The 25658-nt window shown below is 36.2% G+C and overlaps 1 protein-coding gene across 2 annotated transcripts in view; it reads left to right on the forward strand.

The window, feature by feature from the left end:
- The first annotated feature begins 11073 nt into the window (after positions 1–11073).
- LOC115337150 (contactin-associated protein-like 4) overlaps positions 11074–25658 on the forward strand; it is a 255543-nt gene continuing 240958 nt past the window's right edge. For both annotated transcript variants that reach the window (XM_030005219.1, XM_030005220.1), the window contains exon 1: positions 11074–11485. In XM_030005219.1, coding sequence (XP_029861079.1) covers positions 11401–11485 — 85 coding nt within the window. In that variant the 5' untranslated portion in view covers positions 11074–11400. The remainder of the gene's footprint in view (positions 11486–25658) is intronic.

Below are 25658 nucleotides of genomic sequence, written 5' to 3' on the forward strand. Positions count from 1 at the left end.
GTTGTTTTTCCCTGTAATAGTTCTATTCTATATATTACTATAGTATTTCCTGAGCTTAATTTCCTTGAAGATAATCGTGGCACACAGGAGAAAACTATAAAAGTAATAAAGAATAAGTAGCAACCTCTCTTACTGGTTATCGTAACAAACCAATATAAAGATCCTGTAAATGAGGGAAGAGAAAAGGGAACAGCTTTAAAAAAACCCATAAAATATAGCTTGGGGCTTTTTAAAGTGTAAGCTTTCAAAGACGTTGCTTCAAGAGAGATGAATTTTTATCACAGGTACTATGTCCCATAAATATGAGGCAACTTCTTATCTCTCTCTATATATCTTAGTAGTCAATCCTATTAACAGTTTCTCTAAGTATTTATAAGATAATTGTGCTTAAAATGTATAAACAAATCAAATATATTTTATCACAAAGACATAAGAAGTATTTTGACTAAAAATTGTATTACTAAATTTATTTATCTTTGACATTTAAATGGTTTCATTATTGCATTGTCCATGCACTTCACAATTAACAATGTTTTCTTTTTACACAGGTTTGAGACATGAGAAGATACCAGTTACCTGTATTTTTATAAAGGGGAGGGAACTAGGACAGGCATAAGGCCCAATTCCACAGTTTTCCCAGTGCCTAAAATGTAGGTGAAATAATGTTGGAGCTGTGTAACAAACTTGGAGCCTTGCCCTGGGAATTGTTTCTGCACTCTGCATAGAGCAGTAACTACCCAAAAGACAGACCCAGTCCAGGGAGCTGTAAGGGAAGTTCAGGTGCATTTCCCTGACTCCTAAGCTGCAACATCATGCTTGCTTGTGCACTTATTCTCATTTCTTACTGGCCAGGGAATCTTAAACTACTTTTTTTTTAGAATGGAATAGCTTCAGAAAATGGGAGAGACTGCCCTCTACCATTCAAAATCGACCCTTTAAAAAGTAGAGATGTGCCTTCAATTTCCATTGAGACTGCTTGGTATTTTCCATTCATAGGGCAAGCATTTCAATCTTCAGGTTATTGTAAAAAGGTAAAGATAGAATGCCATAGCAGCTGCAGTTTGCAAAAGATGTTTTTGCTACTAATATATTTAGTGGATCATTAAGTTCCTTATATGTGCATTAGACACTGGCTATGACTGCCCTGTGAAAGGTGCAGCAGGGTGGATGCTTCGATTCTGGAGCTCAGCCAGGTATGAGAATGCCACTTTGCTGTTCAACACTGGAAGACAGAGACAGTTTTGGGAGTAAAGATGATTTCAGGACTAGTGGGTGGCTGAATTTTGTAGCTCTGCAATTTGGGATGCAACACCTAACTCATAAGTCTTTGATAGCTTCCTTTTGATCTTGCCCTAAATGGCTCAGACTTACTCAGGAAAGCTGTGCCAGCAGAGTATACTCAATAGCTTGTATTAGACTAGTGCCAAAATTATTGGCTTATGCTTCCTGTCTTATTAAAGATGACTGAAATTTTCAAGTCAACTAATTTCCAAAGGCTGGGAAATCACATTTTAAGGCAATATCCAAGTGAAGTTAGTTATTTTGAATTAGTCAAAATACCAAGAACCTATCAATTCTTTGTTATCCAGCATCAATAATTATTTAAATGTTATATGTGGTAACAGAAATTTAATCATAGACACCTGTTCTGAAGATGTTATTCTAGATTTTAAAGGTTATGGTTTTTAGTATTACTCTTCTTTCAAAGGCTGTTTTCTGGCTTAATAAAATTCCCATTGATAGCTGTGTGACTGAGACTAGAACACTGGAACTATAGTCCTGTTCACAGACACAAGAGAGACCATTTTGGTTTGGGGGTTTTTTGGGTTGGTTTTTTTTTTTTTTTGTTATGTGCAAATATTCTGAAGTTCTGGCACTTAAATCATGTGAGGTAAAAATTAATACATTCTTGAAATATCACTTAACAGGGAATTTTGAAACCAAATCCATATAAAGGTTTCATTAGTTGTCAACTAGTTCTTTTCTATGTAAAAAAGCAAAGCAAAGATTAGGCATTATTCATATGGAGTTACAAATTAGTGAGAGCTTGTTACTTTGTCTCAATATAAGGTCCCAGGTTTTAGTTATCCCTATTTCCCATATAGGTTATATAAGAAATAAAAAGTTTATTATCATTTGCATTCAGAAAATGTATGATGAAGTTGCATTTCAAAACACAGCAAAGCCAGCTGTGTACTTAATTTGATTCTTCCCTATTATTAAAGCATGAAAAGGCAAAAGAAGAGAACAACTATAAAACATATCGAATGTGACATATATGAGATTAATGTCTGATCATGTACAACGTACAAATGAATAAGCAGATCCATCAGTATACAACACTGGCTATGATTTTATTCAGTCTTCTGTAAGAATTTTTTTACTAAGGACTTTATAAAAGTAGAAATTACCATCATTTAATAATCTTTGTTTATCAGATATTGGACAAATAGTGACTTGTATAATGCTGGCTGTGGGTTTAAAGTTTGTAAAAGGGTTACAGGAGAAGGGAGAGAATTTTCCAGGTGAAGAAAGTACTTATCACCAGTATAGATGGCTTTCACTGTGTTGCCACCTCTGTGTGGGCTCCCACAACAATAACAGGACTGGGGATTAAAGAGAGTATAGGACCTTTTTCAGTTCACTTTAATTAAAGTTGGAGAGTTTCTGCAGAAGGCAACAACAGACATACTCTGTGGGACCTCTCTAGCGATGTAAAGCTAGGAGTAAACTAAAATTGCTCTGATGTTCTGTTAGGGTTTATTTTGTTTGGGTTTTTTGTTTGTTTGTGTGGTTGGTTGGTTGGTTTTTTAATCTCAGGAATTTATGTCCAATCTTCTCCATTGTGTGCTTCTGAAATGATAAAGAAGACCAAAACTTTGCCTGATTGTTTTGGCTGATTGTAGGATTCCCTTACAGTCCTTTCCAGCATCACAAAATTAATGTCTGCACTTGTCAGTCAGTCTGTCATTTGCTTACGTTCTTCCACATCTCCATAAAATCTGCATGTTTCCTAACCCTGCTTAGTTTTTAACTGCACTAGCAGTATTGCTGATATCAGCAGAGGCATGCACAGCTCAATCAAGGTTATATTACAGACAAATCATTCTCTTCTACGGGAAAAGCACTGAGAAAGATCAATATTAAACCTTGATTTGTGGAAAACCCAGAGCATTATTTACTGTTTCAGGAGGGCTAAGTGACAGAATGGAAGCCCTAAAGAATATAAACTTCTCTGTAATTGCATCAAGTGTGAGGATCTGAAGGGAATCTTGATTCCTAGTATGAAGATACAGATGCCTAGCCTCTGCAGTACTCCTTCGAGACATCCTTCCCCTTACCAATGTGGAAGGCTTAGTGGATGCTCTGCTGCTGTCTTCCAGGTTGCATATTAGTGCTTGCCTCAAAGAACACCAATGTTTGGAGCCAGAAGTTAATGCTGCTTTAAGCAAACTGCAGTGGCAGCATAGCATGAGCTATTTGTATATAAAGACAGGTACTTCCTTCAGGATGAGGGCAAAGATGAGCGTGCAGAGGCTAAGTATTGAGCACTAGGGCAAACGGCAATACCACATGATACTGTGTATTAAGCCGACTGGTTACTGCCTTTTTTGTTGTTTTGCTTCTCTTGTGGGAAAAGCCTTGCTGGCAGTAAGTGGAAAAAGGATAGAATAATAGCTGGGTAAAGCTGCTAGGCACCTCTGATTCATTAGCATCTTGTTTGTCATCCCAGGACTTTGAGATGCTGTATCTCATGAGATTTCCCTGGAGATCAAACATAGAAATACATAATTCCTATGGATCTCTCACTCTCAGACAAGAGCTGGTCTGGGTTCTTGATGCAGTATTCAGCAAAAAGGGTAGCCTAAATAAGTGAGTGAATTTGTCCAGACATGTCTGTAATAATAAAAAAGCACAAGAAGAATTTATTCTTTTTGGTTTTATATAAAAGAGAATCATACAAGACAATTGCTCATTTTACATTCAGAATGAAACAGCCTTTGCAAGAGCTTGATTGTTTCTTGATATGGATGGGGAGAAGTGCCTACAAAATAATACCTAAAGGAAAAAAAACAAAAACAAAACAGAACAAAATAATTTCCCTTCAGAGAATTGTGTGTATGTCTTAACACATTGAACAACGTCAGCAACAGTTAACCTACAGTATGTAGAGTCTGCCCCTGGTCTGTAAAATGTAGTCCAGATCAATGAAACATTGGTTATTTGCAGCTTACTCTAAGTGCTGACAATGCAGGTGAGACCTGCCTGTTCACTTTAGAGACATTCACATTTTTGAAAATGCTAAGTCCCATATTTTTGACCTTGTTCAACTTGCACAAGTGTGTTTACTGCCTTTCTTCTTTCATATTATCTCTCTGTTACACATTGCTTCAACAAAGCACCAGATTTGTATCCTAATGCGGTCACAAATTCTGTTGGCAAATAAACAATTTCACAGAAATTAAGAGAGAGAATCCATATTACATGGCTTTTTCTCCTAACATTAAGGAAATCAGGCTTGTGTAAGTTACATCTTCTATTATATAGCAACTGTACCCTTGTCTGCTTTCCACTGAATTGACAGATTTTGAACATGAAACCATTACATATAACTGAATTCTAATAGTGCTTCCATTTTTTCATATGGCCTAAACAAATTTTACATAAAAAACTTATTTGTGTTTACCTTTCTAATATTTCTACTTCAAGGAGGGTTGTCTTTTGCGTAAAAGAATAAAACCCAGGTTCATTATGGAATCAGTTTCGTGACTCTGCTTTCTTGGCAATGAAATCTAAGCTTAATATACAAAGAAAACCAGGCACTATCTTCTTCAACAGGTACAGACAGACCTGAGATGCATTTCTCATACATTGAGTAGACCGACACAAGATAGCTCCAGGCTGGATGCTTTGTACTCTTATTTGCATCAGTCTGTGTAGCCATATCCTTGGGCATGATGAGAGCAAGCAACTCTACACCTGACTTTCAGGTGCCTGAAATCTCCATATTTCAGCCAGGCAGTTAAGCTCCTTGTCTGATGCCCAGGGAAAGCTAGCTGTGAATGAGAATTGCACCAACCTAAACACTCAGTGGGCAATGACCTAAGCTAGTCTGCATGGAGCACTAAAGTAAGGGAATAATCTTAATACACTATTTCTATTGAAGCCTTCACAGATTAATTCTGAGCCAGATGGCCATGCCTATATCAAACGGAAGTCACAGCCCAGAGCCTTCTCCAAGATTTAATTGTCTCCTTTAGAAAATGGAGCAGGAGTTATTTCATTATTTGAAAAGTTTTCCAGAATGTCTGGTGTTTGGAGTCACAATCCAGGGCATGGATCTTGGGTTCTCGGCTCTTTATCACCCCTGAAGATTTTCAAATCCACATTTCTAAACCATAGCACAACAGTACAAAAACAGAGAGAGGCCATCTCTGGATCCTTTGTTGATTTCTTGTCAGGCCTTTTGGCTCTCACTCCATTCCCATCTCAGAAACCTTCCTTCCTATACTATTATACTGCATTCCCACTACAAATATCTCCATGGTATGTGTTATAATTGGTGGGGGGGGTTTTTGGCTCAAACACACTGGAAGCTTATATTCAGCTTATAATTGGCTGATTCAGCTAGGACCTTTCTATTGCTATGTGCTTCCAACTAAAGAACTACCCTACAGCTGATGTTATCATTATCAGCCTTAGATAATGGACATTCTGCATATTTTACTACTGTATATTGTTTAACTTTTATTCTTCAGGAAGGTCATCCTGTGCTTGTGTACAGTACTATAGACCTTACCTACACTCACTATATTCTCCTAAACATCTCACAAACCACCAGCCCGACAAGCCTGTTCCTTCTATTTGCACTGTAGCCTTAACTGAATGTATTAAACAATGCTTGTACTTAAATGATACCTTCATACCTTTTTGCCCCTTCCATTACCATCTTTCCCTCTTATTCCTTGCACCTACTCTTTGCTATAATCCATGTTTTTTACATTATCAAAGAAACATCGTAACTATATCATAGTCATATGCATTCTATGCCAAGAATCTATATTTCTTTCCTTTAGGAATGACTCAGATATCAAAAAGACCTATCAACTTAGTGTACAATGATCTGCATTTGGTAAATCCCTGTTATGTTTTATGACTTCACTGTCCCCTTTCAATCTCCATGCATTTAATTCTGTCCTTCCAGACACACTCCACTTGGGAACAAAGCCACCAAAGTAGCTGAATATCAAGTCCTGCAAGACTGTTTTCTTACTTACTTTTATTATACCCCCATTTCTTCTATTTCTACAAATTACTTTTTATGTTATCCTTTTACAAATTACCCCCTTCACATGTGAGACTTGTTAAAAACATGTATTAAAAGATGCATAAATTCATTCTCCAGTGCCCTGTATTGAAATTGTGACTTCCTGTGTTGGGAGCCACGATACACAGTGTCCACTGCGGAAGGAATAAAATGCTGACTGTGAAATGAGAAGATTCACAAGGGCTGAAAGGAAGTATGTTCACAAAACCTCAAAAAAGGTACCTCCAGGATTTTCACTGCATCCTTTCAATTGAGAAATCTGAATGATCAGACAGCGGCTGCAGATAAACTGTCTGTGCAGCCACACATCTTGTTCCATCTTTCAAACCCACATTTACAACAGTGTTAAGGGAGTGAATTCTTCTCCTGTGGGTGCATGGAGCCATGTCAGCTCTGTTCTGGGTTCTGTCTCTCACTTGAGAAAGAAATATGTTTTAAATCCCTAATGAAGTCATATTTATCTGCAATAATTTGTAAAATGTGCTGTACATAGATAACTTTTTTTTTCCTTTTTAACAAATACAACCTGAATGGAAACTTGCAGCTTTGCAATCAGAAGACAAACTGTACTATTCTGCCCCTACTGGAAAAAAAAAAAAAAAATGTTAAGACTAGTAGTTATGCTGCCTTAATTTCTGACAAGCATTTTTTACTCTATGCCATCCCTATTATAGAGATCTCTGATTAAAAACAATATGCATAATAGTAGTAGGTGAATATGAATTTTATGAATATGAATTTGTCTTATGAGTGGCTAAAAAACATTCCAAATCTCATCATTAGTGTACCCGGCATAATGTGGCTCTGTTCATTTATTTTTGGTTTACATTTGTCTTTGTGCATTTCTGCTCTCTGCAGTCTCTGCAGACAATTACAGCAGTGTTTTTCTGCAGGGTTGCTAATAGTGTTGGGAAGCAGATTTTACATGATCTTGAAAGAGTTCAGTTTGCATTAAAAAGATATATTCTCCAGCTGCATTACATGACTAGATGCTGTAAAGAGAAACCTGTAATACCAATAGAACTGCAGCAGGTGGCACTAGAAGGAGGGTTAACCAGGGCCCTGAGGCCGATGAGGAGATCAAGAAAACGGAAATAAATAGGATAAAAAGAACTTAAATGTTTAAAATTTGTATCTCTTTCTTTCTAGTCTCCTGAAATAAGGATAAAGTGGCACAGCTGCTTGGACATACAAAATGTTGGCTTGATGGAGCTGGATTAGTGAAAAGTCAGATGCAGAAGGTAATAAGTAAATAGCTAATTTTCAGTTTGGTTGATGGTTTCTGAGGACTTCATGGGGAATGAGGAATTTACCGGGGATGATTAAAGTAAATATTGTCAGCCAGCCAGTATGGATGCTGTTGACTTTGCTTACTTCTATTCCTGTGCTTTGCAAGCAAATATTCATTTATTACATCTATTTTCATTCAATAAAGTGTAGTGAAGAACTATGATACACTGAAAATGAAAATAATAGTTCTTTGTGAAGTTGTCTTCCTGCCAGAGGCAGAGGAAAGTGCATTCCCTGGCCTATAGCTTATAACTGTCCTATGTCTTTATCATCTTTTACAATTGTTTTACAATTAATAAGCAGATCTCAGTAGTAAAAGGAGTATGGTAAGCATTAATTTAGAAGTTCTTCCTCTTTATAGACAAAAAGCCACAGTAAGAATAGTTTTAAAGAAGAATTATTTTTCTATTGGTTTGAGTCTGCTAAGAAAAAGGACTTCATTACAAAGTCCTTCATTTGTAAATGAAGGCTGGCTACACCCAAATCAAATGATTCAAGTTTTGCACAACCAAATTTTGCAGATGTTTCAACTGTGAGGATGAAACTGTAACAAGACATAGTCGTTCTGGGGAATTTGCAGTCTTTTTAAATAATACATACATACAGATCCACTGGGAAAGACCCTCCATCAAACCAAATGGACAAAATGTTACATTTCAAAGAGAAATAAAATGAATAAGAATTTTGGTATGCAGCAGAAACACCAAAAACAAGATATGAGAAAGAAAACAAAACACTGAAAGACTGAGGGAAATGAAAGAGGGCAATAGGAAAAGACACTTGTAAAAAGCTGTGCAGCCAAACAGAAATGAGAAAGACTTGCCCAAGTTCCACAAAGAGGAGCTCAGAAGTTAATGACAAACCTGGACATTGTATGGAAGAGAAATGGGAAATGAGATGCTGGGACAGAGAGATAAGATTATGTGAGCAGAAGTGTTTCATGGATGCAGGAGGGAGATATGTTATGACACAAAAGCAGAGAGGAGGTTGCAATATTCTGGGTGAGTCAAGCTATGCTATTTTATGCACTTTCTAGATACCATAGATTCACCCCTGGATAATGAAAATTATTATAATGACATTCCGGATACACACTGTTGTATAGATTTTGGTAATTCTGTCCATCCACACACAAACATATATACATATTTCAGCATATTATTTTGTTTTAAGACTGGCTTTTCTGTAATTATAAAAGTACATTATATCCATCCGTATATTTACTTGTAATTCAGCCAAAAAAGAAAAAAAAAAAAAAAAATCCTATGACCTTTCTCTGTCAGATGTTCCTTTTTGGTGACTGTAAGCTATTTAATAAGACAAATATTTACTCACAATGGCACTGGCCTTTTTACTGAATTTGCATTACATTACCAGAATAATAATTCTTCCTAATTCAAAGCCCTGGGGTTCTTAGAGGTAATCCTAAAGAACATCACTTCATAGAAAGTCCTTGCCAAGATTTTATGTGATATTTGTCCTATTTTTAAACGTGAAATTTTGTCTAGCTGCAGAGTCCAGGGACATCTCATGGGATATTCTTTAGAGATGAGATGCAGCACAAGGAACATTTTTATGCTCAAATTAATTTAGTTGGAAGGTCAATATTAACTCAAGGAACTGTATGACAAAGAAATCCAGCTTATGGACAAGTTACTCTATAGTTGTACTAAATTCTGGAAATAGAGTTTAGAATTTAATGGAAGATTTAGAAGAGCTAGAAAGCAGGTTATGATCCACATAATCTTTAATACAGTTTCTCCATGCCTTTTTCATACAATTAGAAGCTGATATGGAGGAGAGGTAGACCAGATGCACAATAGATTGTTTTAACTTCCCTGCATCCTTCTGCCCAGTATGATCATTTAAAAAAAGGTCTTTTTAATCTTAATCATGCATATTTGATATTTTAAAAAGAATGTAACCAAAGGCTGCATTAAGCACCTTTCAGAATTTTTTGTATTGTATAGCATTTTTATTTTTGAAGTTTTGGCCAATCCTTGAATATATTTTTGTAAAACCTAAATAAGCCTGGCTGAGGTAGCATGAAACCAAAACACAGCTTACTCTTCCTTCCGGTTGAATCAGAGCATCCTTCAAGGGCCAAGGAAGTTGATTTAAATAAGCGACTAAAGTTCGGAAGCTTCTGGGACTTAATTCACATTTCACCTCTGTGCCACAGTTGTTCCTGACACCAAACAGTTCTGCATGGCAATTTACATTACATTCCATAGCATCTGTGACATGCAAGAAGGAAACTTAGCAGTATGCTGCCTAGTGTCTGACCCACAGACACCAGAATAATTTTGGATGGAAAAATCTGTTGGTATATCTGAGCTCCTAAACAGTACACATGAATTAGGAAGACAAAGTTTGGGCCACTGGGCTGAATTTGTAATTGCTAAGTCTGCTGTTTATGCAACTCACAGTAACTAGGAATGTCCTTTTGTAGTGCATTGCCGTAGTAATTTCTGCCAAAATATAAAGACAGTCTGTACAGTGGAAGCCCTCCCAAAGTAACAGTGATGGAGCCACTGATGTGGTCCTTTAGCCAGCCTTTGCCCTCATTAATGTCAGGAGTTTGCTAATAAGCAGGTTATTCCTCATACTTGAGGACTCTAACTTTTCTCTAGTTAACATAGACAGCAATTTAGCCTGTTTTGCAAAAACTCTTTTAGGATATAGTTTAAATATAATGACCTAAATTTCCTCTGAAGCTCTAGCCCAAATGAAGCTCTTTCCCACTGTAACCTAAGTACAAACATTAGGACAGTTTAAAAACAGTTTCCTCTTTGCAAAAGTATAGAAAGCAAAACAAGTTCTGTGTGGGTGTTTCAGGGCTAAAGTTTTTTGGGGAAGCTTGGCACAGTCCTATGTTTGTAGAAGTAAAGTGTTTACTTTTAGGAGTTGAGAATGTAATCTTTTAATGTCAGTATTAATATCAACAGACCGGATCAGGGACACTCATGGTGCATTTTTTCTGAGGTGCAGCCAATTATTCGGTCCTACGCTCGCTTCATAAGTAAAGGTAGACCACTCTTTTCACTTGTAAGCTGAGGTTCTCTACTACAAGGCAAACCGTGTTCATTCAAAAATGCAGAACTTGGAACGCTTTTGCAGCTGAAAGTGTAAAAAATTACCATGCCGAAAAAAAACACAAGGAATGGCAGCATGCACAGCTAATGGTCCCCCCCCCCCCCCCAAAAAAAAGAAAAAGCCCAACCCCCAAAACCCAAAAAAACAAAAATCCAAACCAAAACAAACAAACAAACAAAACCCCAAACAAAACAAAACAACAACAACAAAAGAAAGAGAACAAGATAATGACAAAGAGCTGGCCAGGGCGAGCACCCACCAAGCGGCTGCGTCTCAGTGCTCATGTGCTGGCTGCTCTGCCTCATTGTCTGCCTTTCGCCAGAGCCCCACATTTCCTACCTGTCACCACAAGGGGTGTCCAGGGCGCGCGGCGAGCGCCAGGCTTCAGTCACCGAGCGGTGCCGGGGAGCCTGGCAGTTTCGCCCTGAGTGATTCTGCGAAACTGAAGGAGAGGTTCTCGCTGCCGCTCTTCAGGGATTGCTGCTGTTAGAGGGAAAAGCGGATTTGGAGGTGCGTGCGTATGTGAGAGGGGATGCGGAGTGCATCTGACTGAGGTGCCTGTTCCCTGGGAAGCACTGCCAGAAGAGGCAGAGAGAGGCAGTGAGAAGCAGCACGAACAGGACTCAAGTACAGAGCAGCTGTTTCCTAATACTCTGGTTCTTTTGGGTGCCTCAGTGAATGTGAACATGGATTCTGTCACTGAAATCTTCTTGAAGCTGCTGTTTCTCCTGTCTCTTCATAACTGGCACACGGCAGTGGCAGGGAATAAAGGTAAGTATTGCATATGATTTAAAACTCAATCATCTGGAGTGTTTTGAAAACTTCTGGGATATTTTATTTGCATTTAGAATAAATATTATTTTTGAGACAAATGCTTACTGCTTTGAAATCACGACAGCAACTTGCTAGGCTGAAAATGTTCTAAAATCCTTCTATAGATTTTTGACACGAGTCTATGTACAGAATATTGTTTATAAAGCCTACAGTCTAAGAGTATCTGAAAGCAGCATTTTACTAAGGGATGCACGTTCAGCCCCATTTTCATTTTTGTTTTCTGTTTGTAAGTGCATCATTTTCCAAGGAATTGTGTCTTATGTGGAAATTACTTGCAGATTTTCTATTGTGTGTTGTGTTTCAGCTTCGTTTTTAGCAATTTATAATTTTGAAAGCTGGTATCTGCATCTCCTAAATTAAGCTGGCAATCAAATAACTCTAATGGACATTACCGTGCAGTTCAAGAGCAGTACAAATATAACAAGGAAAAATGTGGATAGCAAGACTTTACAGTCTCTGCATTGATTGCTTAGGGAGTATTGTTCATGCATGACTAAAGAAGAGAACGCTATCAATTCCAGCAGAAAGTTTTTAAAAAAATTAGTAATTCATAGTTAGCCAGTAGGGTGGTATTGCAAAAGAAAGATAGTGATTACAGTTTTAAAGACAATTTGCTCTCTAGGAAGCAAATCTGATATATACCTGAAAAATCTCTGTTTCCAGTGTTGAATAGGATTAATTGTCTTCAAATTCAATAAAAAGAAAAAAACTTATCAAGAAACTAAATTTCAGGGGTTTTATAATTCGATAATAGTTCTGAGCTTTTCTTGTTCCATTCAATTCGGCTTCAGCAAGCTGAAGGATTTCATTCTGCATACATGTGGTAGAACAGTAGCCTAAATGCCAGATGCTCATAACCTGAACTGAGCATATTTTCTCCCCTTCCTGTTAAGGAAGGTTGTTCATCACAAGAATAGGGAGGGCAGGAGCAATGCCTCTATGGGAAGAAAGTGCATGCCAAAGCAAGGAGGAATGTTCAGGAATAACCATACAGCCCAGTGGCAGGGGACAGCTCCCTGGAAACATTTGAGCAATGGCAGAGAAGTTTGAAGTGCTCTGTGGGTCTATAGCCTAGGGTTTTGCATATGGATGGTTTGTAAACTAAACATGCTCCCATGAGCCAGACATTCACATTGCAGCACCAAAATGATCTTGTGCTGTCATTCAGTAATGATATCTCATTTGATCCTCAAGTGCATAGTGTAGCCCTAAACATGAATACTAAGTTCCTCTTGTTAAACACCCTGCTGCAATCCAGCCACAGCTTTAATTCTCTTCATCATTCTGCATTGTACAGTTTATGAATACATCCATTTTCACAAGACCATGATAATTGAATTGCACATTAATAGCATTTGGCACTATGCACAAAACTAAATCAGTTTCTTACAGGGAAGCATATTAAAACCATTGCAAAAAAGACTTGCAAAGCAGTAAAGCACTAGAGGTCACTCTTACAATTTAGGAATCAAGGTTTGAGGAAAAGGCTCAAGCTTCTTCTCAGTACAGAATTATGAAGGATAAAACAAATCAGGTATGAAATACATTTACTACTGGCTTTCTCAAATACTTCTCAAAACCAAGCCAACTCAATTACAGTATCAAATGAGTGACTGGAATGAACAGATTTTTCAAATATACACTAGTATTTATAAATGTATGGTATTTTTATTTATGAATAAGTTCTAACTGCTATGTCAAGACACTCATCTGAACTGAAAAAGTAAGAAGTCTCCCCATGCTAGAGGCAAGGAACCTGATTGTCGGAAGCGTAAATCAAATTATTTAAATTAAGAAGGAGTGAGTGCTAACGTGAAGAGAACTTGGCCAATTTAATGCATATTATTCCTTTTAAATATCTAACCTGGAAAAAAAAAATCCCATTTTTTAATTATATATACTATTTCAGAAGTGAACATTTCTGTGGGAATGTTAGTTTGTTTTAAAAGTGACAGCTTCCATCTCAAGTATCAGGTATAGATTTGGTTAGTGTGTTAGGTTTCATAAAATGACCTCAGGAGAAAAGGCTTTTCATAATTACTGATTACAACAGATACATGCAGCAGCCATTATCTACTCACTTGAACTTACTTTACTCCTTTCTTCTTGAAAAGTTGACCAGGAATTGAAATCCTTTTCAGTAGGTGGTTCCACTATTGATATTAATGTATTCAAATACGTTTACAAAACCAGTTAAAGTTTGCTTTTCTTGCATGAATTTTGATGGCTACATTGTCCAGTAGGCTGCCAATCATCAAAGAAAATAAGATGGCTTTTAATTCTTCCTTTAAATTAAACTATTTTTCTTCTTTTAATTTTATGGTTCTTTCTTTAATATCAGATCATGAATGCCTAAGTTTTGCTTTGTCCTTGTTCAGACCGGCTGCCAAAGTTAAGACCTTTACGCTTCACCTTGAAGTGTCAATGCTAATGTTACTAAGTCAGTTGCATAAAGAAAATTTCTTGGATCAAAAATTGATGTGTTCAGAATTGTTTCTGTCTTAAAGGACTCACACTATTCCTTTTTCTGAGTAAAATGATTTTGAAGTTCTTAGGTTATCTGAAGGGGACAGACTCTATAATCCAGAATATGAAAGTTTATTTCTGAGTTGTTATTTATTCATTTGTTGGTTTGTTTGTTTGTTCATCCCCTCCCCCAAAAAATAGTGTTGACACTTCCAACCAAGAAAGGTAATAATTGCTGCTGGAAACTCAATTTTTTTTCAAAGTTCTGTAGTAGCGCTGCTTCGTGCTTTCCTATGCTTTCTTTCTCCAGAAGAATTGCACTTCCAAAGTGATTGAAAAGTTTGAGGTGCACAGCCCTGAGTAAGTTAACTGTATAAGGTCAAGTGTGAGTTTTAAATGAAGGATTAAAGCAAGTACTCCTGTAAGGTTTTTTCACTGGAGGTAGGAAACATTTTTATTTTATTGGTAACTGTCTCTACAGCTGTAAATCAGCAAGTTACTAAATCAGCCCTTGAGAACTTGCCAGAAATTGGTACTCTAATAGCTGCAGTACTTTCTTTTTGTTTAAATGTTCTAAAACTGAAGTGTTGCACAAAACATAATTAAACCCTCTACACACAACAACTTAACTGTGACTAAAAATTGTTAAGGTTAATTTTGACAGTGAATGGAAATAAAGGGAACAAATTATGGACTTTCCATGTAAATTCTCACCTCTTTATACCTACTTCTCTTTGTTAAAACTCTCCAGTTTTACAGAAGCTTTTATCAATTCAGATTTTCATATTTGTACTGCAATTATCATAATTACTATAAATGCAGTAATGTTTTTTATTATTATTATTATTATTATTATTACTTTTTTTTATTTTTAAATATCAGGGATTTCTTGCTAATGCTACAATAGAAGACCTACTCTAAAGCTGACAGAGAATGAGTGTTAATGATGCTGAAGTTTTCAAATATAGGACTGAGTTATCACATACCTTGATTATATTATCAGGTGCAAGTCATTGTACAAGTAATATCCTCAGGGAAGGGTTACTTGCTACAAGGAAAATATTTTATCTTACTTTAGAAAATAATTTCATTCTGACGTTAATCGTTGGTACCAAACAGTTCTGTAGACTATCTGACAACTTTATAGAATCGCATTAAAATATTCTGAAATGCTGTTTATCACAAACAATTTGAATTAAAATGTAATTCTTTTGCCATTAGTTTGTTGCTGATGTGAACTATAGGAGAGGAGAAAGAAGAAACTCTGTTAATTTTCTTTTAGCCTCATTAATATTTATCTTCTGTTTATTATTATCTATTTCTGCTCTGAGGTAGCAATGAAGACCCCATCAGAGATCAGGCCATCTCTGGGCAATTATTTACATGAATAAAACATCTCTAGTATGTTTTGCATGTTTTTAGTACAGTAACATCAAAGCTTGTATCAACATCAAATCTAAAAAATGCCAATGAAAAAAATCTATCAAAATGTATTTCAGATTTTCAAGGTTGAGAATTCACAGAAAGGCCTTGGGTTGATTACATTCAGTATAATCAACAATTTGCATCCCATTGCTCTAGGCTTTCCAATTCCCATGCACATATTTGTCCCTGGGCTCGGTGAGCAGGATGGATGGAGTAAATTTGGTCATGATTGATGGATAGTGACAGACAAGTAATGACATTCTTGAAGTGGGATAGAATCAACCATAAAAAGAAAATGCAGTAGGTTATATGTAAAGTATGTTGTCATTGCTAGTAGTAACATTAACATTATGTGTTAGGATCTACCGCGTTATTGTTTAGTACCAGTCAGGAGTTCCAGAGTAATCACTAACTTCTTCACATCTTGATAATTCTTCAGTCATGGCCATTCGGCTTTCTTTCTTACATAATAAGTAGAGGTAAGTGTACGTCTATGTTTGTCCACAAGAAAGACAACCTTTAACTAAGATGTTGTATCTAATTACCCATGTCTTACAAAATCATGTACACTTCTATCATTGTATATAAGGTACAATGCTCAAGTTTAGTATTTTTTTCCAAACACTCCTGTGCTGCAGTAGAAAACAACAGTTTGCCATATATTAATATATCTCATATGATATATTTGCCAGTATTCTGCCTACTGGTTCATCTTCTGTAAGAATTTCAACAGTCACAATTTCATAGCTTCTAACAAGTTTAGCTGGGAAAAAATAGGTCAAATCTCTCCCCCATCCCTTCTCACTCCCACTGCCTCCCCATCCCAAACAAGCAAATCAAAGAACATTTGAATGCTCAAGAAACATTACATCTTTCAATTATTTATTTTCTTTTCCCTCAAAATGACCCTGTGCTTTGGTGCTACTTGCTAGTTTGAGAGTTTAGTGTGCAGTATTGCACAGGATTAGAGCTCTGTTTTGTGGGAGAGTTAGAACTGCTTCTCGGTACTGTTTTATGCTCTCACGTAACAAGGTAATAACAGAGGTGGGGGCAGTGAGATCCACCACTAATTCAAAGGGCTCTCCTTCCTAGAACACATCAGGCAATTTGTGAAGAATGATAAAGAAATACCAAATATTAAGATTAGTCAGGACTGTCAGTGACTCCAGAATTACGCATTAACTTTGAGAGGTTTCTGAAGTGAAAATTTAAAATTTGCTCTTCCCTCTCAGTTTTCAGTTGTTTTATGAGGAGGGAAGGAAAACCAAAACAATAGTGATAACATTGATTTTACAAGTTTCTGTACAATTGCTTAGTTTTTGCACTGTTAAATATGACTAAGGTTAAATGTTTTGGTAGATTGACCTGGTAATTCTTGAATATAAGATACTTTTTGTAACCTACAACTTGTGGCTTTGGCAGTCAGTCCTGTGCATGACTTCTGGATTAAAACTGAAAAAAGAGATGTCTGTCTCAGTATACTAGCATATGTTACATAAATGTCATTATGACAAAAGCTGTCTATCTAAACTTGAAAATAACATAAAATGTATAGGAGGTACAGTACATTGTCATGATGAAAATGGTTTTGCTTTATTTGTTTGTAAAAATTAATGCAGCTTTAATGCTAGGATTTAACCAGTTGTGGTTAACTGAAATTTTAACTCTGCAATGTATTATGTATTTAATCATGCTTACCTATCTGTTGTGTGTTTGTGTTTTACATATGTGCAAGTATAGCATTACAGACTAATGTTTGTCAAAGGAATACTCTGTATGTCTCCTTCTATCAGTTGAAGCCTATGCCAGTAACCTTGAGTTAAATCTGTCAAATGCAGAGGAGGGTTGGTGTCCAATTATTTTACTTTTCAGAAGACAGTTTTCAGTGTTTATTACAAATTTCGATGCTATTTTTTAGTAAACAAAATGTGTGGACTGGTAGGTAAAAATAATACTATTTATATTCTACTTAATGAGTCTTTTCAGTGCAATAATTTGAAAAGTGATTGAAATCCTGGAAACTTCTAATATTTTAAGTAGATTAAAATTGGTAACTACAGAATTATTATTTAAATACCATATTCACTTAATTGACCAGTGAAGAAAAATACCTCTAGGGCTTTACATCTCAAAGGATAGAGAAAAAATATGGTTAGGAAATGTCTCCAGCTGGGTAGTGGGTCTAATTACTTTTTTATTAAGTAGATCTCGTTACTTGGTTATGCTCAATAATAAGCTATTGCTTGTTCCTTGCTGTTAGAGTGCCTGTTTGTTTCTATAACAATTTTTTAGCAATTAACATATTTACATATGTGGTCTTGAGGGAAAATAGATTAGAAACAGCATGTTGGAATATTTGAATTTATTCTTATTACTTAGTAACATTATTTATTCAGTTGATAGCTAAAGAAGATCTTGCTCTTTTTCAGGTGTTTATCTGTCCACTTTTAAATCTAAATAGAAAGTGTTGTTCAAAACCTAAGTTGTTCCTAAAAATATGATTTTATAAAGATTTTTTCCCAATTATGTTTAAAATTTGCCACGAAAAATCCTCAGCTGTATCTGGTTAACCTGTTCAGAGTTATTGTGAAAATAGACCTTTAAAGGAAATTCTAAACAACAACCAAAATGAAGTCTCATAAGGTATGTGGTTAAACAGGGTACAAAAAATATTATTACTCAGATGCCATATAAACTAATAAACAACCTCACTAGGAGAACAAACAGAGTAAGTTATTATTAGAGAAGGGTTTTGAACAAAACAGCAAGGATAAGACCTTCCTTCAGAGGGTAACACGCACTATAGAAGTGATGCTGTACACAGATTGAGTTGCATACAGGAAGCCTGAATCATTTTGGTTAATTCACCTGCAGCATTGTGCTATATCCCCTATTACATGAGCCTGGATATGCTCAACATGGAAATTATGTAATTATCTGAAAGTTTTGAGGAGAGGAGAGGGGAAAGTTTTTTTCTTCAGGATTACCAATTGTGGTAGAGGTCATATAATGACTGCTATGCATATATATAATAAGAAAGTAATAATTTGAAACTGAAAGATATTTTGAATTAGAAATAACTATGTAGGAGCTGCAGAACGGAAATCTTTCCTGAATTTTCACTCCTTCATTTATTAGCAATTTATTATATGCCTTACTTTTGAGATATACGATGAACCCTGCTGGTTTCTGCAGAGACAGAAAAATTGGGATTTATCTGTCTAAAATTAAAAATCTGAAACTTGGATGTTTGCTTCTAGCTAGTGATGTCCCTGTTTAGTTGTAAGAGAGAAAAAGTAGTTCTTATAAGAAGAAGTCATGCAGAAGATGGAAGGAAGAAATCGCATACAAGGTCAGTTACCTAGTATAAGGCGAATTGCAGTGTAGAAGTGCTATTTGTCTCATTACTGATTATTACTGAGTCTAGATAATTAAGTCAGCTGTAGGCTTTGTAGACATAAAAACTTACTTAAGACAGGTTCCAGTTCCATCAAAATATCCCACTCTAAATTAATGTTAGAAAAAAGTACAGCAAGCCATACTGGCTGCCTTGTAGAGTAATCACTGGCTATACCCAAGGCATTTGTGTTTCATGTTGAAGCTCCGAGTCTCCCTTGTTTGTGTTTGGCTTAGTGGGTTCTCCTTGATTTCCCGAGGGATAAGGCTGCTGTTATTGATAGTCCTAGACTAAATATAGGGACTAAGTGAGGAGCTGGAAATGTCTTACCAGTAAGATCATCTTTCACTCCTGAAAGGATGGAATATACAGGTATTTTGACCATACGCAATATCCTGGTAAAGTGAAAATCTCATTAACTTAAATAAGCTGGAATTGCTCATTCTACCCACTGAGACAGTCTGATCTTTCCACCCCTTCGACAAACCATGATTAAAGCTCCATTTTAACCCCAGTCTTGTCAAAACGTGTATTTTTTTTGCTTCGAAAGAAAGCGTAGAGTGAAAAGAGACTATTATGAACAAAATCAACAGAATACTACAGCATTTCTTTTCATAAGAGAGTAATAAAACAGATAAATGTATCTTGGTACATTTATGGTTACTTTAAAGCCTTTCTACTCTCCAACATCTAATGATGGTTATAGACTGACTGTTATACAGGATAGGAGCCCTTTTATGCTCCAAGCCAGCAAATTGTGGCTCTCACTGTAATGTCTTTTCCCAATCAATGACAGGATGCCTATCTACTATGCAGCAGTCTAGTTTACAATAGTTTTGTAATCATGGTGAGACTTACTTACCATTCTTTTTTTAGGAAAAACCCCAATCTTTAGTAACTAAGATTTTTTTGTTTTTTAAATCAATGAAAAATGACAGTGCGTCTCGAAGTCCTTATTCAACTAAAGCTCCTAGGGAAATCAATGGGAGCTTTGCCTAAATAAATATTGAATAAGAGCTTTAGAAAGAATGAGCTGAATATTCATTCAACAGTGATATGCTGCATAGTTTGAATACAACTGGTCTCTTTATTTCCTTTCTATGTACCAGTCTTTTCATTTTGCCTTGTTTGGAGGACTCAGATACAGAACTGTGTAACAAACAAGAATTACTCACTTGTCCCACTTGACAAAAAATAAATATGAGGAGAAAAAGACATTTAGAATTTTAGCTAGTTTCTGCGCTTAGGGAATTTATATGCCTGCAGTGAAAAACGACTGCTCTGTTTTTCTGAGCCAGCGGTAACATTTTTTTTAAAAAACATCAAGATGATTGATTTTAATTTTCAAGGGTGAAATAGCCCCTCAAAACTTAGTGCTTTCAGGAGTATCTGAATGCAGTGGAGCACACTGGAGGTTGCTGAGCTCTGCCCTCCAACTGACAAGGTGTATTGCAGTAACTCTTAGTTTTATCAGCTTGAACGTGGAATTTGTAGGGCTGTTTTTCAGTTGCACCATGTCAGTGTGCTCTGGAGCTCTACTGTACCCTGCAGTGATTACACTTCTGTCCTCAAGCAAAATCTGTTTCAGAGTATGCTTTTCCACAGAATAGACATGTCCTCTAGTAGTTAAGATCTCTTGTAGAAAGGAGGGATGATCATAAAACTTGTTTGCAAATACTAACACACGATTTTACTTTGTTTACAGTTACATAAAACATATCTGTAAATGTAAATGTATGTCACTGAATATGTTTCTTTCTCTGTAAAACAGGAGAAACAGAGCCACAGTGGTTTGTGGTCTTATTTGCTAATGTACTTTCGGAAGGTCTGGATGACAGTGATGAGCCTTGGACAAGAAAGAGGACTGTGACAGGGTTTTGCTCATGGCACAATGCTGTAAAATGTTATTCTGACTTCAGTAAGTAATTAAGTAAAATGAAGTACAGAAGGAATTCAATGACAGATGAATCAGCTACCAAACCTTTGTTTGTATTTGATAGCCCCACTGTTACTGTTACAGGTTATCAATGTACTTTTTTCATCTGGGTGAAACTTACATTGTATATTGCGATAAATAAGTCCTAGGCACAGATGTCCTAGGCACAGGTGACAGGTTAAAGGTAACTATAGCACTCTCCTGAAGAAGCCTTTAAGATATGTTAGGAAATGTATGTTTCTTTTACAAAACATCACTTATTACCATCTAATCCTTGTCTATTGTTAATGTGCTTTGGGGCATGATGACTTCTTTCCCTTTTTCTCTTTCCTCCCCAAGGGCTCAAAAAACCTCATCTGTACTCGAGTGTAAACTTGTTTTGACTTTTGTGAACTGTGTTTATCTCATAGATCATTCTTATGTTGTATATCTGTGCTTTACTCTGTCCTGATTCATGTTACTTGGACAGGAAAACAAAGAATTTAAGAGATAGAGACTGGGCAAAAAGATGATTGATGTGCAAGTACCAATATGAACATTTCTATGCTGTCTGCAATGAATGGTTGTTACTTTTGAACCCTTTGCAAATTGTCTACATCTATTTGCTAGCTTGCTGTAGCCCATAAGTGGTAGATATCCAGTCAGACTGCCCCAAATTTTGAGCAATGGGTAAGGGATGGATTCACAGTTATGCTGAACTTGATCTCTGTTGTCCTTAAGATACTGTGGTAGAAAGTAAGCTTTTTTTCACCATCTTGTGTCATGTTTTCAGGGGAAAAAAATATCTACCATGGCAAAGATTGCTTTCCTTCTTCCTCTATCTCTGCAGTGACTACTTACTTAGAAATTTCACAACATTTTTTTTCTTGGGAAGGACAATAATGTATTCCCTGTAGATATTCTAGGTATTCAATTCTTAAATCAGTCCAGATTGAGAAATTCTAACAGAGAATTCTCTGATCTAACTCTCACCTCCAGGAAACAGCGTATGTGTGATGGAGGTACTGAAGGGAGTAGTTTGTGTTTTGATGTTTCTAATATAATTTTGTAATGTCCCAGTGGATGTGTTTCTAAGATACTGCCGCAGGTGCTAACAATGTATGTTGAGTGGAATCAAATTATGTCAAGTTTCAGTGCATGGTTGTGGATACTTGAACATTATAAGTTGAAAGGCATGAGTCAAAAATTTGCCAGTGAACTAGTATTGGTAAACTGATAGTATGATGGATCACAATGTCTTACTTAGGAAATGCTGAATATGACGTTCATATTTACATGTTTGCTTTTATAGTTTTTTCATAGTTATATGTATCCATATCTTGTTGAATGCTTTAACCGCTTATCAGTAGATTTTTTTTAAAATTAGATTCATCTTTCACACCTGTATTGTTGTTTGACAGTAGCAGAGGTGTTATGATTTCCTGATTCCATATATATATAATTATTTATATTATTTTTGTGGCTTTAATGAATGTAGAACTACATTTGGAAAACAACACCTCAAGTTGGATATGTCTCCTTTTCTCAGTCATTCAAGTTGAATAAATATAACACAAAATAATCTGAAACCTGGAAGACCCAGACTCATGAGGATTTTGAAAGGTTCCTGTGATCCTTATCTTCCTACCCTGTTACTTGCCAGTAGAGAGGTATGTGTAGGAGAAAGCGGTGGTGAAGATCGAGTTCCTCTGACTTCGGAATGCCACTGCTAAAACCATGTTAGAACTACACTTGCAGTAATGTACAGTTTCAGTCAGAAAATCAGGTAATATTCAGAGCAAAATCCTTTTTCAGAATAGAAAACTGTAAAATACTGAATGTTTCCTAAACTGTAATCTCTCATAAAACATGACCAGGTAAATGGGTGGTAAATGGCAGCGGGTGGTAAGCACTCAGTGTGTTATCCACTTGGAATATAAATAGTGGTCTATTTTGTAGTCTTTAAAGTCTGCCTGAAAGTGTTTGAAAAATAATATCATGATCCACTTAAAATTCTTCTAATCAAATAATTAATTTTCATTTTTCCTACAATTAATATTTGTCATCAGTGAGAGAAGAAATCATGTGCCAGATCATAGCGTACTAACTGTACTAGAGTGTGGACTTTGTCATAAAGGAGGAATCGTGTTATTCCTTCAGACTGAACAGAGATTTTATTTTCAAAGCCTAACTGCAAGACTCAGAAGAAAATCAAACTTTCTTTAAAATAGTAAGTGGTGGTCTTCTACTGATCAAACTACTGTTGGGGAATTTTTATTGTACCCCTCGAGGCGAATTAAACACGTTTGTGCTTAAATATATATATAAAAAAAGAACAATGTGTTGAGCAGAATCCTACTGCAATAAGTGGTTCAAAAAGGAGTTTGCAAAGATGCCTCACTAGCAGATGCCTAATATACACCTGCCCCAGCACCGACCCTCTGAGTGTTTGCATGGCGCCCCTCAGCCTGCCCTTGGGTCCATCGCTCAGCCCAGCTCTGCTGCCCAAAGGTGGCCCCTGAGGGCTTGCTGATATTCCAGGATGGCTACAAGACAACAGGGAGTCACTCTGTCTCTGGCATTCTTTCTCCCAGCCTGTTTAACTCCTTCTGCATTTAAGCCTTCTTGCCCTCCATGCTGGATCACTTCTCAGTCACAAATTTACCACTGCTGAGCAGTTACAATTTGAATTTCCTTTTCACTACTTTTGTACTTGTGTAGGTTTTCACTTTTTTTTTTTAAATTATACTTTAGAAGTCTTATTTTGTGGCTCATCTATTACAATAGAATTTCCAGCAGACTGACATATAATACTGCTGTTGAAGGCCTAGAATGTGGACATTGGCAAAACACAGATGTCCATAGCTTAGTCTACTATGTTTTCTAAAGAAAATTTAAAGTAAAGAGTGATGCCAGGCCCAAATTTTTGAAGGACTTAAAAATTCATTTATTTACTTAGAAATATTTACACTTTCTTCGTGTGCAGAAAATGTTCATAGAAACAACATTTTCAACATTTTTTGTTTTTTGCTTTGGTTTATTTTTTAATTCACTCAGCTTTTTTCCAAGGGTGAAGTCTCCTGTAGTATGAAATAATGTTACAATATTAGTCAAAACAAGTGTTTGCAGATCCAGTGCTCTGTCAGTGACACAGTATTTTGTAAACTCCCTCCATTCCCTTTTTGCAGGCATCAGAAATTCAGATGCCAGATTGTTTCTTTTTATTGTGGCCTCAATTTTTCCCTGGCAAGTTCTCCAAGAGTTGGAATCATGTCTGTTTCTGACACGTGGTTTGGCTGCCAAGACCAGCCTTGGCTACTCTGCTCTTTACCTTTTCTTACTGTTACTGAGAAATGTGGAGTTTTCGTAGTGATGTGAGTAGATGGAGATAGATCCTTCCAGCTTAGAAGTCTTGCACATGCTTGAATATTTGAAGCAACAACTCATAAAATAGAGATCCTAACAGTCACTTAAAATGTGTACTGCTGCTAACCCATCTCTAACACATCATCTTCTGTGCTACGAAATGGGTTTACTCACAAAGGTTTGTGCATGTCAACAGTCTTTGCACGTACAGTGTTGGTAGCTCGTATAGTTTTTGTGCTGTCTTTTGGTATTGTACACCTTCTGTGAAACTCCAGTATTCAAACAATCACACAAAATGAAAGCTTTCCAAGGATTTTTTGAAGATCTAATCTTTGTAATTGTGAAACAGAGAAAAAACATTTAATGTTACATGTCACATCTTAGTGAAGGCATGAACAATCTGCATGAAGCTCTCAAGGATTTCAAGTGTGGGTCCCGCTCTGGGCTTCCAGTCCTGGCTGTCGAAGGAACAACTTCAGCAGGGACTTAGTGGATGTTAGCACCTGTAAAACAGCAAGACCTTATAAATATATTGCCTCATTTTTCCATGATTTTGAGTCTCAGAGTACTTATGAATCTTAACTATTTTTTATTTGAGAACTGACTGTCATGTCAGGTAACTCCTGTCCTTATTGCTCAAAATCTGGCAAAAAAAAACCCCAAACAAACAAACCAAAGAAGAAAGAACTCTTTATCATTTAATTCTCATGAGTTAAACTTCATAATATTTTTATGCATAATATCAATGAATTCTTTAGGCTGGCAAGATTACACTTGTAACTGTGTACTTGCACATCTAGATGTAAAAAATGACTTTGCATACAGGTGGGGGCGTTTGTGATTTTTTTAATAATAAATCATGATTTTAAAATTTATTTTAATGAAAATATTTAGCATATGTTTGCATCTTTTTAATGTGCTTCACACTGCAGAGCTCTCTTTGACCTCTATTTCATGCCCATTTTTTACATGGTTTTCTTATTGATGTTCATAGGTAATTGCATACATGAATTTAATAAAGGACACAAGTAGTTTAATTGCAGATATCAACACAGAACCTGCCTAAGGATGATAAGGAGAAGATCTATTGTTGTTCTTCAGAGTAAGTTTCAGAGTTAATTTTGATACACATTCAGAGAAAGAATATAAATGCATAACATCCTGCACAAACATTTTCTGGGTTTTTTTTAGTTGCCTCATTCCCAGCAACTGTGTGGTGAGCTCACTTCTGTAAGAAGTGATGCATTTCCAAATGACAGAAAGCTTCTTTTTAATGCCTCTTTTTCTCTCATTGGTAGCAGTTTTGACCATTTCTTGGTTCTTTTATGTCACACCACTGAACAGACCCTTTTTTTTTCTTTTTTTTTTTATGAAAACCCTGGTTTGTGTCAAAAAAGGAGATAAACAATCATGACAGTTAGGAAAGGACTGATCTTTATTAAGACTTCTACTGGCAACTGGTGTTCTCTTTATTAAGTTGGTGGATTCCATTTACAGGGTCTAGCAGGAGTCCAGATGGAAAGCGTTCCTGATTGGTCTCT

This window comes from Aquila chrysaetos, chromosome Z (genome assembly GCF_900496995.4).
Source record: "Aquila chrysaetos chrysaetos chromosome Z, bAquChr1.4, whole genome shotgun sequence".
Lineage (NCBI taxonomy): Eukaryota > Metazoa > Chordata > Aves > Accipitriformes > Accipitridae > Aquila > Aquila chrysaetos.